General features: G+C 40.2%; 1 protein-coding gene across 2 annotated transcripts in view; it reads right to left on the bottom strand.

Moving 5' to 3' along the window:
- anos1b (anosmin 1b) overlaps positions 1–16,316 on the bottom strand; it is a 40,845-nt gene that overhangs the window by 10,990 nt on the left and 13,539 nt on the right. Inside the window, exons 3-6 of one of the 2 annotated variants that reach the window (XM_034210243.1) lie at positions 5,644–5,706; positions 4,802–5,009; positions 3,848–4,032; positions 2,036–2,165 (exon numbers count right to left, since the gene is read on the bottom strand). In XM_034210243.1, the coding sequence (XP_034066134.1) occupies positions 2,036–2,165; positions 3,848–4,032; positions 4,802–5,009; positions 5,644–5,706 (586 nt within the window). The remainder of the gene's footprint in view (positions 1–2,035; positions 2,166–3,847; positions 4,033–4,801; positions 5,010–5,643; positions 5,707–16,316) is intronic. The other variant, XM_034210251.1, reaches the window with a different exon arrangement.

The following is a 16,316-nucleotide window of genomic DNA, read 5'->3' as shown; positions in this document are numbered from 1 at the left end:
AAATCCTGAAGTTACTGCTCTTTCAACACTGGCTCTGTATCCCATTAGAAACTCAAGCCACAATCCTGTATTTGATTAAAACTACAACATATATCTGATTAGAACTACATCCCCCATGGCAGGCTTCCCACAGGCCACAGGCATGCAGGGCTGACCCACATGCAGAGATCAAAGTTATGGACCTGCCTTGTTTGTGTACGTTTCTTTCTTGGGAATACGCAGTGTGTGTCTCTCATGGTCAGCAGTCATTTCTGGATTCAATACAAAACACACCAAGGCCTTTTCCACTGTGTGTGTCTTTCTCAATCAGGAGGTTTTAGTCCAACTTAATGAGATGAAGACCTCAAGATGCGTTTCAGAACCAGACATTCCCTCGTAATTACTACTGGCAGGTACAGCACAATCCTACTATCTGAATATCTGAATATGATCAGGAAAGGGATTTTCAAATTCAGATTCTCTGTCTGGTTAGCATCAGGTCACAGCGGAGGAACTCCTACCATCCTGATATCTGCCAGCTTCCTGATTTGTGACCCCTGACCTCCAGCCCCTGAATGGTCAGACTAATGAATTGGAAACACAAGACTCAGACTCCTACTGAGGTTTAAGTGTGTGTTTCCTTAACCTTTAACCCTAACCCTCATAATGCATACATGAATACAAACAGACAAACACTGTGTCTTAAAGGAATAACTCAGTCATTTTTGATACAAGCTTACTTGCCTATCAGAGATTTAGATTACCAGGACAGACCTTCATTTCGGTCTTTTGTATATACGGCTATAGCCAACAGATACTTAGCATAGTTAGGCATAGAGAAACGGGGGAAACAGATATCCTTGCTCTTGTAATATCTACCTTCCAGCAGAGCAGGCAACAAGCAGAACATTCAGAAAGTTACTCCTCCCAGCCAAAGAATAACCCACATAATCCACCATAAAAGCACAAATTGTAGTTTTAACGACTGCTGGCTATAGCCCTAACCTGGAATTATGTTCCTACAGAGATACATGGTATACAGGGTATCCTTAGGTCACTGATGTGCACATCTCCCAACTCTCAACGGTGCCTAGCTCTGAGTAAGGTGAGCGAATTGTATATCCTGTTGGGGAATTTTCTGTTTTCTTTTTAAGAGTTTGGGTATGATGTGTCAGAAAAGTAATGTACTGCAAAAAGGGATCTTTTAGTATAGCACAGGGAAATGAATGCATCTCCATAGGCATCTCATGTCTGTGCTCATCTTAATAAAGTAAATACTGTTGAACATTTCTTATTAAATACTATTTTAACATTTTGAGTGGCCACCAGGAGCTGTTACAAACATATCATGGCACGAGTTGTGTATTTTGTAAACTTTTTTGCATAAGGAATTTATGATTGGATGTTATGTTGGAGGCGGTGGAAAATCTCAGACACCTCTTCGTAATCTCCCCTAAGTGCTCAACTGATAAAGACCCTTTTTCCAAAGTTCGTTCCAACCTGAAGTCATTATTCACATACAACCATGCTCCAGCCAATCCTGGCAGGGGATTTATATCACCAGCCAATCCTGGCGCAACACCAATATGACCTAAGTCTGCTAAGCATTAGAGCTAGGACCTGTGTGTGTGTGGGTGTGTGCATGTGTGTGTTATTCTCACTTTCACCCTGTCTCACTGATCCACAAAAGGGATTTGGAACTAAACCAACTGAATAAGTACTGTATGTGTGAATATGTGCATGTGCAGTTGTGTATTTTCTGCTTCCTGTCCGTGTTTTATGGACTGCCTGATAGTTATCCTGCTGTGTGTACCTTATCCATCAACTCTGAGACAGAGAAAGAACAGGGAAGGAGAGGAAGGGATACGAGTTTTCCTCAGAGAGGTGTAATATCGATCATAAAATGACACAAATGGAATCTGTGTTTTGCTCAGTGTCTTATGACAGAATATTAAAATTCAACAGAAATATGCAGGATGAAACATCCCTCTGTGGGAATCTCGTAACCGGGCTCTAAAGAAAATGAGAGCATGTGTTTGGACTGTGTTTGTGTTACCTTTACTGGAGATGTGGTGTTTGCTGGGTGTGGTGAAGCCTCTGCTGCCGTGGCTGTTGATGGCTGCTACTTTGAACTGGTACCAGCGCTGAGATCTCAGATCTGTCAGAAGGGCATCTTCAGAAAGGGTCTGAAAAATACAAATACATCATATAAAAAGAAAGACTTTTGTTGAAGATCATTTACAGTCTTGTATTTTTCTTCATCCAACAAAAACAATTGTATGTGATTCATATCAGATTTAAATAACTTCCAGTTTTTCTTGTTTTCTTAAACACATTTCACCATTTAGAAGTTACATTTTTGTAACAGTTCATACACATGACTAAAATGAAAATCGATGGCCAACATGACACATTTAAAGTAACAACAATAGCATAAATATCTTTTAAAAAACACACATTGTGGACACGTTTATATTATCATTCAATCAATCATTACACAATTTGTCCTGGCTTGTAGCCAGCTGCTGATTAGCTTAGTTTAATTAACCAAAGGCTCACTGATTACAAAGATATATCTTGTTTGTTTTAAACAGAAGTGTACTGGACTATTTCTTGGAAGTGACTACATCCTGCTAAGAAACAGAATGGATAAAGATGAAACAACGGGAGACGTAACATGCGAATCAGAGCTTTAGAGTTGCTGGCAGGGAGATTGTGTTACCTTTGAACAGACCATGCTAGATGTTTTCCTGTGTTTCCAGTCTCTTTGCTAAGATAACCAGCTGCTGGTGTTAGCTTCATTTCAAGCGTGCAGACATGAGAGTGTTATCAATCTTCTCATCTAATTTCTGGCGAGAAGGGAAATATGCATATTTCCTAAGACGTAATTTTGTTGAATTAACATAACTTCAGGTCACTCAAGTTTTGAATACTTAAATTACTGTGATTTTAATAGTTTTAACAGAAACAGTTCATACTGTTCAAGCCCACGTTAGGCATGAATATTCCATCATCTCTCATAAATCCATATTATATCTTCTTTCAAAAATATAAACATGGGACCTCCATACTTTAGAAATATAAGTTTCACAAATGAATGAAGTGGAAAGTCAGATGAACACTGTCGGAATGAAATTCCATCTGATAATAGTGAAATTAAATGATTTGCCACAATTATGGTTTACATTTCTGAAGAAAGATTCTCATGTTTTGTCTCCCTGACAGTGCAAATGTAATCAACTGCTTAAAATAAAAACACACACACGCACGCGCACACACACAAGCTGCCATCTATTTAAGTCTATAATGAGCGTTCAGTCATTCAGACTCAGCCGGTGGAACGACTGTGGCTGCCTGTGGTTCCTTTTTAAGCTCTGCTTATTTACCTAACCTCACACAGACACACGCACACACTCACTCATACACACACACACAGACGCAGGGTTTACCCTGGCAGAATGTGCGACTGGCTGGGGTGGAGAGGTTTAGACAGCAAGGCAGCAGACTGATGAGGTGGAAACAAAGTCTAACATCCATCTCCATAGCTGAGAAGTTTCATCATTCGAGGCAAATTGAGAGTTATGAGTTAAAGATATGTTGCAAACTTTGTTGCGCTGTCCCACTGTTACAGGCACAGGGAAGCATTTTTTATAGCTTCAATTAATCTTGGACATGTCACATTTTTATCTATCAGCGTCCCATTTCACAGCTTATCTCCCCAAATAATATTGAGAGGATGATATCACCATCTCTTCAAATGTGAAAAGATTGATTTTGAAAAACATGAATTCTGCTTTATTATTTAAATATATAAAAATCCTAATGGCCCGGTCTTTAAAGTTGAAACGCTCCTGATCACTGAAATTACCATGGCAACAGTAGTCCATGGAGAGGCATGGTCCTCGCTGGGATGGATCCCGGCGTTCCAGCGGGACTGGAGCACGTAGACGACCGGCTCAATGCTGACATTAAATTTGGAGACCCACACCAACCGAACACGACCCTCTGAATCCTCCGCGAAGCTCATCTCTCTGCGAGGCTTCAGAGGAACCCCTGGGGGGACATGACAAAATACATTAATACAATTATTATTGAATATTAGTGATGTCATTTGAAAGTAAAAATACATATACACAACATCTAATAACAGGAACTCATTTTGAGATGAATTGTTGAAGGAAATAAGTGCATGATACGTATTCATTTGTGCATTAAAAAAAATAGTTGCTGTCGGAGTATACAATGACTTGATTGAGTTATGACATTTTGTGGATCAGAAACTCAACTTAAAGCAAAAATATAAATATCACTCAACAATATTTTTTGGGTTTAATTATTATGGCTGTCCATTCATCACCACATAGGCGTCTGAGGCAGTTTGTAGTCCTGACTAGCTCCACACAGACTTTAGCTGGAGCTTTTTAAACACAACGCGGCCGTCTGGGACTTCAGAAGCAGGCAAGCAGGCAGTATTTAAGGACTTTTATTACATTAAATTACAATTACATTTATGTGGCATATTCTGTTTTACCAAAAAGACATACATACATTTAAACACCATAGAAACAAGAGCTAGCAATCATCAAATCACTAATCCAACCAAAAGCATGTTCAGTGCTATTAATAATAAGCACTGTCGGCCAATGATAGCATTTCAATGGACAGAAATACTTTTTAAATGGCTGCTTAACACATTATTAATATTAGTATTGTTACTGTGAATCAGCAGAGTGAAATACTAATTTAAACAATTGATTCCTGAAAGAAGTTCTCTCCATCAGTTCAGCAGCCAATAAACAATAAAAACAAGCTCCAACCTCACCTTTATATAGATTGGCTGGTGCTTGGCATGTGTGCCCACAGCCATTAGAGCAGCATTTCCTGGGGGAGGGACAATGCCGGTCTGACGAGCAGCTCTCCACGCAGGCCGCAGCAAATCCGGTGGCTTTTTGAGGCGGAGGGCAGTCCCCCTGACGAGATGACCTCAGAGAGGTCAGAAACTCCCGGCTCGTCACACACTCGGTCTGCTTCTGAGAAAAATAACAGGGGGGGATGTTATCATTACAGCTAACACAACAGAAATAATGTATAAACACACATATGAGGGCAGAAGAACACACAGCAGAGGTGAAAGTGTTTCCTTTGGTAAACTCCTACTGACTCTTTGAAGGCAGCCCTTGAGATTTGGTCTGAAAGGGGGGTCATGTGTGTATTATTGTGTTTGTATCTCACATGGCTGGAGATCATCATAATGTAAACACTAGCTTTAGCTAATAGCTCTGAATTACCCAGTGTTCCCAACCGGCCAGCCATTCAACCAGTAACATGCTTCAGTTATTGTGATGAAAAACTAATCTGAAGACCACAGCGACTGGCTTTACAAATAATCATTTAGGGCCACACACATTATACACATAACTTTTACACTCTCACATGTATACATGTATAAGCTCACAAACATGTTATTCATACTACACACATAAGCTTGCATAAACACACACACACACACACAAGAATACTCAGTCAGAAAATAGCTTCAAGGTGCCAACAAAAGCATGTTTCTGGAGCAGGAATGACACAGCCACCAAGGGTGTTGTGACACACACTAAGCACACACTAAGCACACACACACTAAGCTAGCTAAGCACTCTCTTTTTGTCTTACCTCACACGACTTTGGTGAATGCACCTTCCTGGTTTCCCACAGTTCTTTGCATGGCTGAAGGCACTACACATAAACAAATGCATAGAAATAAACAGAATGATACAATTATAAAAGACAACAATTGTATATCAACACGTTCTTCAAATAAAATGCTGTTAAACCGGAGGCGATACCTTGTCCTCTTGTCAGCTCATTCCTCATGCTACCAGTTGTTATGTTTAGCTAGCTTCAGGCTGATATTTAACGGATCTATTGATCTATTTCTACATCAGAAAGTGAAAAAAACATTTCCAAAAGTTTCTAAACCAAGTGCAACATAAGTTTTTTTGTCCACAGGCCAAATGGCTAGTGAATACATTGAATATTACCCGCCAATGAATTGATTGCTATTTCTGGGTATCTGTACTACATGTAAGGTATCGACCAAAAAACTCCCAAGGTATCTGCAGTCCACCCTTTCTGTACCCAGATCTAGAAAACATGACTTTTTTGTATCGTTTTGCTTGGAGCATTCTTCGGTTTTAGCAGTGTGTGATTGGCCCTCTACCACAGTGGATAAACCAATATGGTCTGTGGTGTGGTGAGGTTGAACTTTGTGTTTATCACAGAATTGGCAGCTAATATTTTACAGCACCATTTTTACAGTCAAGGGTAACATTTGGGGTTTTTCAAATGATACACACAGATTACGTTTATTTCACCAGCATTTTACTTGTGCTTATTTTGAGCCCATTGTCTTTTCCTTTAAGTAGCTGAGTTCTGAATAATTGTTAGAACAAGGATAAATGACAAAGTGTCAGATTTTTTGCATATCCAGGGCTCTCGATGTTTAAGCTGTGAGGGAACAGAGAGAACACTCACTCCTGGAACACACATGCACACACTCATCTGGTTTGCCACCTCAATGAACTGGTGAATGATGGCTCTTACCAAATTAAAACCAGACAACATATAAAATCTGTGGTTTCACCCCAACCTCCTCCCCCTCCTCCCTCCCTCACTCCCTCTGTCTGTCTCCCTCAGCTCCACAGTGTGCCTGGCTTCAATCATTTCTCCGGATGACTCCATCTCACTGATTCCAGGGAACAAAAACTATCAACAAAAAACTATAAAACTTCATCTTTTATACAAATAAATGGCTACTGTTGCATTAAAATGATTCTCCATAATCCTAGGCTGTTTTAAAAAGGCGAATTTGCAGTGTGAAGACTATAAATACATTTAGGGTTATCATCACCCTCTAGCTATGCATTATAAAACCATGTAAGTGTTCATTTAATGTACTCAATAAAAGACATTAACTTGTTGCTGGGATTCATAGAGCATCAACAAACCAAAGCCAGTCAAGCCACATGTGCTGGTTTCTTAACATAAAATGGATTCTCAGTGGGAATCATGATAGCTGTTCAATGTTGTTATCGTCTCATTTCCTACAAGTCATGGAAGAAAAAGTTTGTGTTAGCTAAAAGCAACACTCCACCCTGAAGTCTCCCTAAAGAGTAGTAAACACTCTTGCTCTGTGCTTGAAATACGACAGTAAAAATGTTCTTCTCCACAGGGCTGTAGTCAGATAAAATTGATGTCGGCTACAATCGATTCCAAAATTATCAAGAAATAAATATCAAGAAATTATGTCGATTAAGCGTGACCATAACTTTTTACCGCACATTGGTGCACCTCGCTGAAAACTATTGTTTTCTATGGCTTTTTCAAGATTGTATAACTTTACCTTTTGGGGTCAAACAATCATGTTAACTTCTTTTATATTTTATTTAATAAAGAGGTAAACACAAATCTATCAATAAACATTGTCTCCTTGCTATTAAACAGATACTGCTTCCCTTCTCAGGCTAATTTTATTTTGAGCAGGCACATGCTTTAATCTGGAAACTGTCAAAGCCATTTAAAATAAGGGTAGCCAATTTATTTTAAAGCATTTTTCCCTTTTTTTGTTGTATATACACTGAACAAAAATATAAATGCAACACTTTTGTTTTTGCTCCCATTTTTCATGAGATGAACTCAAAGATCTAAAACATTTTCTATATACACAAAATAACCATTTCTCTCAAATATTGTTCACAAATTTTCGCAAACTCCTTTGCCGAGATAATCCATCCCACCTCACAGGTGTGGCATATCAAGATGCTGATTAGGCAGCATGATTATTGCACAGGTGTGCCTTAGGCTGGCCACAATAAAAGGCCACTCTGAAATATTCAGTTTTATCACACAGCACAATGCCACAGATGTCGCCAGTTTTGAGGGAGCGTGCAATTGGCATGCTGACAGCAGGAATGTCCACCAGAGCTGTTGCCCGTGAATTGAATATTAATTTCTCTACCATAAGCTGTCTCCAAAGGCGTTTCAGAGAATTTGGCAGTACATCCAACCGGCCTCACAACCGCAGACCACATGTAACCACACCAGCCCAGGACCTCCACATCCAGCATGTTCACCTCCAAGATCGTCTGAGACCAGCCACTCGGACAGCTGCTGCAACAATCGGTTTGCATAACCAAATAATTTCTGCACAAACGGTCAGAAACCGTCTCAGGGAAGCTCATCTGCATGCTCGTCGTCCTCATCGGGGTCTCGACCTGACTCCAGTTCGTCGTCGTAACCGACTTGAGTGGGCAAATGCTCACATTCGATGGCGTCTGGCACGTTGGAGAGGTGTTCTCTTCACGGATGAATCCCGGTTTTCACTGTTCAGGGCAGATGGCCGACAGCGTGTGTGGTGTCGTGTGGGTGAGCGGTTTTCTGATGTCAATGTTGTGAATCGAGTGGCCCATGGTGGTGGTGGGGTTATGGTATGGGCAGGCGTATGTTATGGACGACGAACACAGGTGCATTTTATTGATGGCATTGTGAATGCACAGAGATACCGTGACGAGATCCTGAGGCCCATTGTTGTGCCATTCATCCACGACCATCACCTCATGTTGCAGCATGATAATGCACGGCCCCATGTTGCAAGGATCTGTACACAATTCCTGGAGGCTGAAAACATCCCAGTTCTTGCATGGCCAGCATACTCACCGGACATGTCACCCATTGAGCATGTTTGGGATGCTCTGAATCGGCGTATACGACAGCGTGTTCCAGTTCCTGCCAATATCCAGCAACTTGGCACAGCCATTGAAGAGGAGTGGACCAACATTCCACAGGCCACGATCAACAACCTGATCAACTCTATGCGAAGGAGATGTGTTGCACTGCGTGAGGCAAATGGTGGTCACACCAGATACTGACTGGTTTTCGGACCCCCCCAGACCCCCCCCAATAAAGCAAAACTGCAAGTTTCAGAGTGGCCTTTTATTGTGGCCAGCCTAAGGCACACCTGTGCAATAATCATGCTGTCTAATCAGCATCTTGATATGCCACACCTGTGAGGTGGGATGGATTATCTCGGCAAAGGAGAAATGCTCACTATCACAGATTTTTTCAGATTTGTGAACAATATTTGAGAGAAATGGTTATTTTGTGTATATAGAAAATGTTTTAGATCTTTGAGTTCATCTCATGAAAAATGGGAGCAAAAACAAAAGTGTTGCATTTATATTTTTGTTCAGTATACACTCTTTACATAATGGCAGCAAGCATATACCACTGTTTAAGAAGTCTGGGTCAACCACATACACACTTGTGAGTCTCTTTTTTTTTACCACTTATTGCTCACTTTTTCCAAATCTCCCTAAAAATGAAACGCACTAACCCACCATTCCCTACCGTCCACACGAACCAACCCATTGTCTATTTCACACGTGCACTTCACCTTGCATCCACTCATCCTCAGCTGCCAGTTTGATCAGTTACAGACATGTTTCATTTCGTATATCCTCCCTTTGTCCTCCTTCTCCCTTCCTGTTCTTTTGAGTTCCTGTCTTCACATTATCACCCCTTGTCTTCTGTGGACTCTTCAACTCTTCCTTTACGTCCTTCCTTTCTTCACCTCAACACTTCCCCTCTCTTTTATTCTGTCCCTGTCTTACAGGTTTTGTTTTCGGTGTTTACACATTTTCATATAGAGCACGTGGGCCCTCCCTGTGAACTAAAAGTTTACATGTTATCGTAATCTCACAGGTTTGGGTCTTTTTCCTGTCATTATCTCTACTGTATTGTATCTAACAAAGGCACAAATGCCCCTAAAACTAGATAAACACATCCATCCTTTGGTCTGCATGATAAGAGGAGCATATGGGTGAGTTCTGTTTGCTTTCTCCCTTCTTTGACCAATGGTTAAATGTAATGCAGAACCATTTACATGCATTCGTATTAGAGTATTATTTTACAATAGGACATACATATAAATGTAATAGTACAGTAGGGAGAGAAAGGCAACAGAGGTGGGACCTGGGGAGTAGAGGATAATGGATTTAAGCAAAAACACTCATGGTATGCACATGAGTCACACCTTACACTCTCAAATATCACTTAGATGTTGTAAATCACTGAAAGGTACATGCACTGTATTTGTGTAAGAGCAGCTGAGAGACAAACGGACACTTCTGGCCTTGAAAGCGCAATGATGAGTTATGTGTGGGAGTGAGAGAGCAGAGGTCAGAGGTCAGAGATGTTACTGTTTAACACACCAACACACTGTAACAGGGCCCAGATTAATGACCGCGTGTGTCTGTTTGTGTGCACAGCTTGCATGGGAGCTGCTCAGATATCTGTTATAATTAATCACACACACACATACACACACACCTTGTCTCTGGGCCCTCATCGGGGCCTCGCCTGCTGTTTTATGGCCTCACCTGCCACGATAGAGGGATGACAGCCACACTCAGCGAGAGGGAGGAGAGGAAATGGGAGAGGGAGGGGAGGAGAGATGTGGTTTCAGAGTGGATAGAGAGGGGGGGCGAGTGAGTGTCAGTTGAAAAGGAGAGAAGAGATGAAAGACACGTAGTGAAACAGGTCCAGAGGAAAGAGAAAGAGACAAAGAAAGACAGCCACGGACCAGATGTGCTCACTCAGTCTCCAGTTCAGTGGGTGCAGTGTTTGAAACGATTATGTTCATTTATGTGTTCAGACTTTCATCGGTTGTTTAAATACTGTCCACCAATCAGAACATATGCTTAGTATTTAGGATTAGTTACCATTTAATTTATTTTGCTGTTCCTTGAGTTTTGATGTCAACACTCGCGCCGGTCAAGTGCCAATCTCAGCCATACTGTTTACATTTTTACAAAACTGTTCTCAATTCCTAAATTTAACATAGGCATTTCTTCTAGAAAAGCCTTTAGCTATTAACAAAGGACGTCAAATGTGAATCATTGAATATAAACAAGCTGCAATGATATAGATCAGAAACTATCAGACCTCGTAAGACCTTTAAACCTCTCTCTATCCATGTGAATGAGATGGAAAAGAGTTGTAAAATTGTTGCTATGACTGCATACCCAAATATGGTGATATCCTGTGTGGTATTACCAAGTGAGAGCAGATTTCAGAAAAACCTGGTTCTTAAGAAAGTTTCTAGAAAATATACTCTTACTCACGTTTTAAACACACACAAAAAGTGAAAGTGATTGTCCATCAGCTTTTCTCATCTTCCACCAACAGCTATTTTTGAAAACCTGAAAGCTCTGTTTGAAATGAAGAATAGCTTCCTCATCGTGTTTTCTACTGCAAAGCAATCCAGCAGATTTCCTCCAAAATCATACCTGGAGGTTACTGCAGACCCAGTGACATAAGATAGAGACGTGACACAAACTGTGAAAATGTCTAATGAAATATTTTTGAACCAAATTGTAATTGTTGAAACCCAATATTGGTTTAAGTAAAGTGTGTGAAATGTGATTCTTGAGAAAACTAGAAGAACATCCACTATAAACATAAACATGTGCAAAGGTTTAATAACTCTATGTGAATATAAATCAGAATTCAGTTCAACTCGCCAGGCCATAATTGTCACACCTGAAATGAATGAATGAGGAATGGTTAATTGAAGTGACAGATACTGCCATATTTAATGTACAATAAAAGAAAAAGATCATGAAACATCTAGATTATAATAACTTGTTTTGATCCAGGTGTCAACAAGTGTTATTTTTGATAGTGCAGACTATATGTAAATGCTAAATGAGATCCTACAGAAGATTTGTGAGGTCACGAACACGCTTGTTTTATGTTTTGAACGTGCACACACACGCACACAAGTATCGACATACACACACTTCGGGATATGTAGTACCCGGGAGAAAAGTAGCAGAACAAATTCCACAAATCCCTTTGAAAAGCATTTTAGGCTTTTGCCAGACCTTTGGAAAAACATGTCCAACAACCAAAGCAAACTTAAGTCGGCAGCTTGCGGAGGAGTGGAGAGGCTGGAGGAAAGAGAACAGAGGAAAATGAGAAGAAGTCCTGAGGACAGTCAAGAAGACAAACGCTTCGCAAAGAGTCCAGTGATGAAATGTCTTACCTCTCAAACCAAATGTGCCCACAATAACCTCAGACAAAATACTTTTCGTTATCTGTGTTTCTCTCAATCCTTTTTCTTTCTGTGCTTTCGAGAATAGTATTTATGCATGTTAAGCCCTCGTCTCTATGTCCCTGTTTTAAATCTATCTAAACTGGGCAAAAACATTAGTCATAAAAATCAATAATAACAAAGAACTGATTTATAAGATTAGCTGCTTTGTTAACTATATAAAAAGCCAAAATAAGAAAACAGAATCAATCAGGATTAGATTTTAAAATAAGGTATCCCCCTCAATGCCCGACCAGCATGATTTGGCTTTGTTAACAGTATTTAGACAGAATTGGCACCTAATGTCAAATAAATGTAAGATTTGTAAACCAAACATGTTAAAAACTACTGGACATGTCTGAATAGCAGAGGGGATGAAAAATGGTTCTGTCAAAAGGAAAAGAAAGTTAAGGAATTGAAATTTATGTGCAAGATATACAAGCTAGCACCCTGTTGTTTGCAGCTGCTGAACTGTGTTGGATTCTACTTTAATGTCTAAGGAGGAGAGTGAAACATGGGATTTGGACTGAAACAAAAGGATGACCGCTTGACTGTTAAAACTCTCGCCAACATTTTTCTTTTATAACACTGTGATTGTCGATTTCATTTTAAACCAACACTTGATTCGCAGCGGAGTGCGAGTCAGGACCTTCAAGACTGCCCGGAAAACAGTGGGCAGCCCACACTGGAAAGAGAATGAACTGCTGGCTGCCCCGACTGAATATCTGGGGATCATGTTCTAACTGAGGGTATGATGGAGAGTGTGTTCAAAGGTGGGTTGGTGCCCACTGCAGTAATGTAGATGTTGCATGGTCTGACGGTGGAACTGAGCCTGGAGACAAAGGTCTCAATTTATCCGGCAATATATTTTCCAACCCGGAGCTACGTTCATGAACTCGGAGTAGAAATCTCCCCCCTACCAAGCATGGGGAACTGGGAGGACCCCCCAAGGGAAACCAAGATGACGATGGAAGGACTGCATGTCCCACATGACCTGGGATTGCTTTAAGAATAGGAAGGAGAGGATGTCTCTTGGACATAAAGAAAATGTGGGCTTGGCTCCATCCCATGAACGAGATTGGTCAAGAATTTTCTCAACTATCTATATTATTACAGATTGTTAGAGGTGATTTGAGGGAGTGGGATACACTAAAAAAGAATCTTGTCATCTTTATGGAGGATCAGAATATCCTCTAAAACTTTGTATGCATTAGACAGTCCTCAAAACCACACCGTTCTGATCCACAGTATGATGTTAAATCTATTCCAGGCATAGGCTTAGCATACAGACCGTTCCAACTAGCATAGTGAACCTCTGAAGAGCAAGTAATGATAATATAATGATGAAATAAGTAACAGTGTCTTGATAGCTCTGCATCAGACCTGTTTGTTAGTGGACATCCTGCTGCCTCACACACCTGGTAGACATTACGTTTACTTTGCCTGTGTGTGAGAGATAAAAGAAGGAGGAGATAGACAGATGGAAGAATTGAGTGAGGGCTGTAGTTCAGGTTTAGTGAATTCCCATGTGTGTTTCCATGAAAAAGAGTCCACTGATGATGTGACACGAACCATATGTGTTGGGGCAACATCTGCCAGGTGTGTGTTTGTAATAGAAAAACCTCGCCCCTAACATCACAAAGGAACAGATAAAGCCCCACAGTTGATCGGACAATGCTTGCCTTTATTTATTTATCTTTTCCTATTTAATTTTTACTGCAAGATGCATTCAACTTACTCATGGAGTTATATGAAAAGTGTTCCTCTTTTTTGTTGATTGTTGTGATTTTTTTAACAAATGCTCCTGGGAGTCTGAGATTAAGGATGTTTGAAAGAAAGATATTCAAATATCTTGCTATTTTTAATTGTTTCATGCCCTTTGCTTGTGAAAAGAGTTGAGCATCTCAAGCTTTCAACCTCTTAAGTGTGATAGATATATTGGGAAATTAAACTCATCCTCTAATTTTGCAGTGCGCCATGCTGTGTGTGCGTGGGTGTGTGACAGCGAGTGGATATACTGACTAAGTGTTACACATGTTAAAACTCTGTGAGAACAACTTCAGCACTGCTGCAAGTCTAAGGACCCAAAAAGTCATACCAATCACCAAATTATTCTGTTGAAAATCTCTGTCATAAGTTATTGAATTTATTACACTGCCAAATGCTTTATGAGAACCTGCAGTGGAATGTACGCTGAGACCAAGTCACATTTTGAGAGATTTAACTTAATAATAACCCTAAAATTGGGTTTATAAACATGAGTAAATTGTATTTCCCCCTGAGAAAAGTCTGAAAAGAGTGTTTTTCCTCCAAAAGACCAACAGCTAAGGACCATCGAGCTCACAACTTCCTCCCTTCTGAGTTTCCAAAAGGTTCAGACTAAGGCCCCTTTATTGCACATATGGGGTCCAAAGCATCCAGTTGAATACAAAAAAGTACTTAAGCATTGGATTCAAATTTTTAAAAATGCCAGTCATAGAAGGTATAAAAAAAGAAGTATTTGAGATATTGGCCTCTGTTAACACTTCCAACTGTCAGTTAAAAAATTAGTACAGTACAGTATTGTTTACCAAAACTCTGTCCAACCAGCAGTAGTATTACCAAGACCAAGAGTCACAAGCCAAGCAAGAGACGCTGTGAGGTTCACTGGTATTTTGAGCTAAATGCCAACAACATTATAGTAACATGCTCCCAATGACTGTGACAACATGCTGATGTTTAGCAGGTTTAATGTTCGACATCATACTTTGCCATAATGTGCTAATTATCACTCAACAAGAAGTAGATGAGGCTAATGTGAACGTCATTATCTGTGAGGGGATTTCCTCATAAATCAAAGAACTGGACAAAGTGATATTTTGACCCGATGTTGGAAGATGATGAAAAGTCAGGAAGTTATTACAATCCATCCTGAGGGGAACATGAATGTCTATACAACATTTGATAAATGGTTGTTGGGATATTTCTGTCTGGACCAAATTAGCAGACAAACCCATTGACATTGCCACAAAGCGCAACTGAAATATCTTTGTCTGTCTCTCTGTATTTAATTAAAACCTGTATTTGGGATCTTTAATTTACTAAAAGAAAATGTCTACAACAAATGCTTGATTAACCAAATAAAGAGTAGAAACCTTGGAATATTTGTTACCCTAATTACACAAAACAAAAGTGGACTGTGCTCAACGTGTAATGCTCCCCATGGTTAGAAAACAAATAGCAAGTCTTTAATATCTCCCACATATCCTGTTAATAAATACACACACCTTGGGAGCCTTACACATTGTTGGACTTCCTCTGCCTTATCATTCATTATTTTTGATTAATCTTGGCGATTATGGCTGAAGAATGGGAAATGTGTTTTTCTGTTCTAATTTATTTTTGTTGGCCTGCCCTGATGACTTTTACAAATTGGGCTGTTTCCACTTTCAACAGACTGTAAAATGTTAAAATGAATACCTCTGCAATTAAAAAAAAAAAAAGACAATGTGCAAAGTCGTGCATGTCTGTGCAGTATCAGCCTGTCTGAGAGGAGAACATTGCGGCAGCCCCCACCGCCCAGCTTAGAGACTGTTGTTGGATGTTGGTTAAAGCACACTGCCACAGTGGTATTCACACTTTTACAACAGCAGAACACAAAGGTTATAAAGTGTAGACGTGCATTAAGTTGGAAAATATTTTCTGTTCTCATTCAAAAATAGAAACAAAGGAAGGGAGAGAAGGAAGGAAAGGCTGTAGATAAGTTAGGGTAAGGTCAAGGGAGCAGTGTGTTTGTGTTTGAGGTGGTGGGGGGGTTAGGTACAGCTCAGAGTTGCAGACTGATGTTTTGCTCAGTGCGGTATCCCCTGCAACCCTCTGTTGGTGGGAGGTGTGGAGGGTTGTAGACATTAACCCCATCTGAACTCAATATACACACACTACTGATATACGCCCTGAACGGATAGGAAGCTCGCTCTCTCACGTCTGTTTCTTGCTCTCCCTTTGTCCGGCTGTCCATTTGCAGCAGAGCTTGGAAGTGTTGCAAGAAATAAAATACGACTCAGGTGTGCTTTTCAGCTGGGAAACAGCTTTTAGGTCTGAACCTGAACGGGGAGTTCAGAAAACACATCAATAAGAAAGCAGACAGAATCTTTCAAGAAGTCATTATTACTGAGTAACTTAGGGTCAGTAAGTAAAAGGTCTGGATGACAGACAT

This window comes from Gymnodraco acuticeps, unplaced genomic scaffold (genome assembly GCF_902827175.1).
Source record: "Gymnodraco acuticeps unplaced genomic scaffold, fGymAcu1.1, whole genome shotgun sequence".
NCBI lineage: Eukaryota > Metazoa > Chordata > Actinopteri > Perciformes > Bathydraconidae > Gymnodraco > Gymnodraco acuticeps.
Note: the sequence above shows the minus strand (reverse complement) of the source record. Positions and strands in the feature narration are given on the sequence as shown.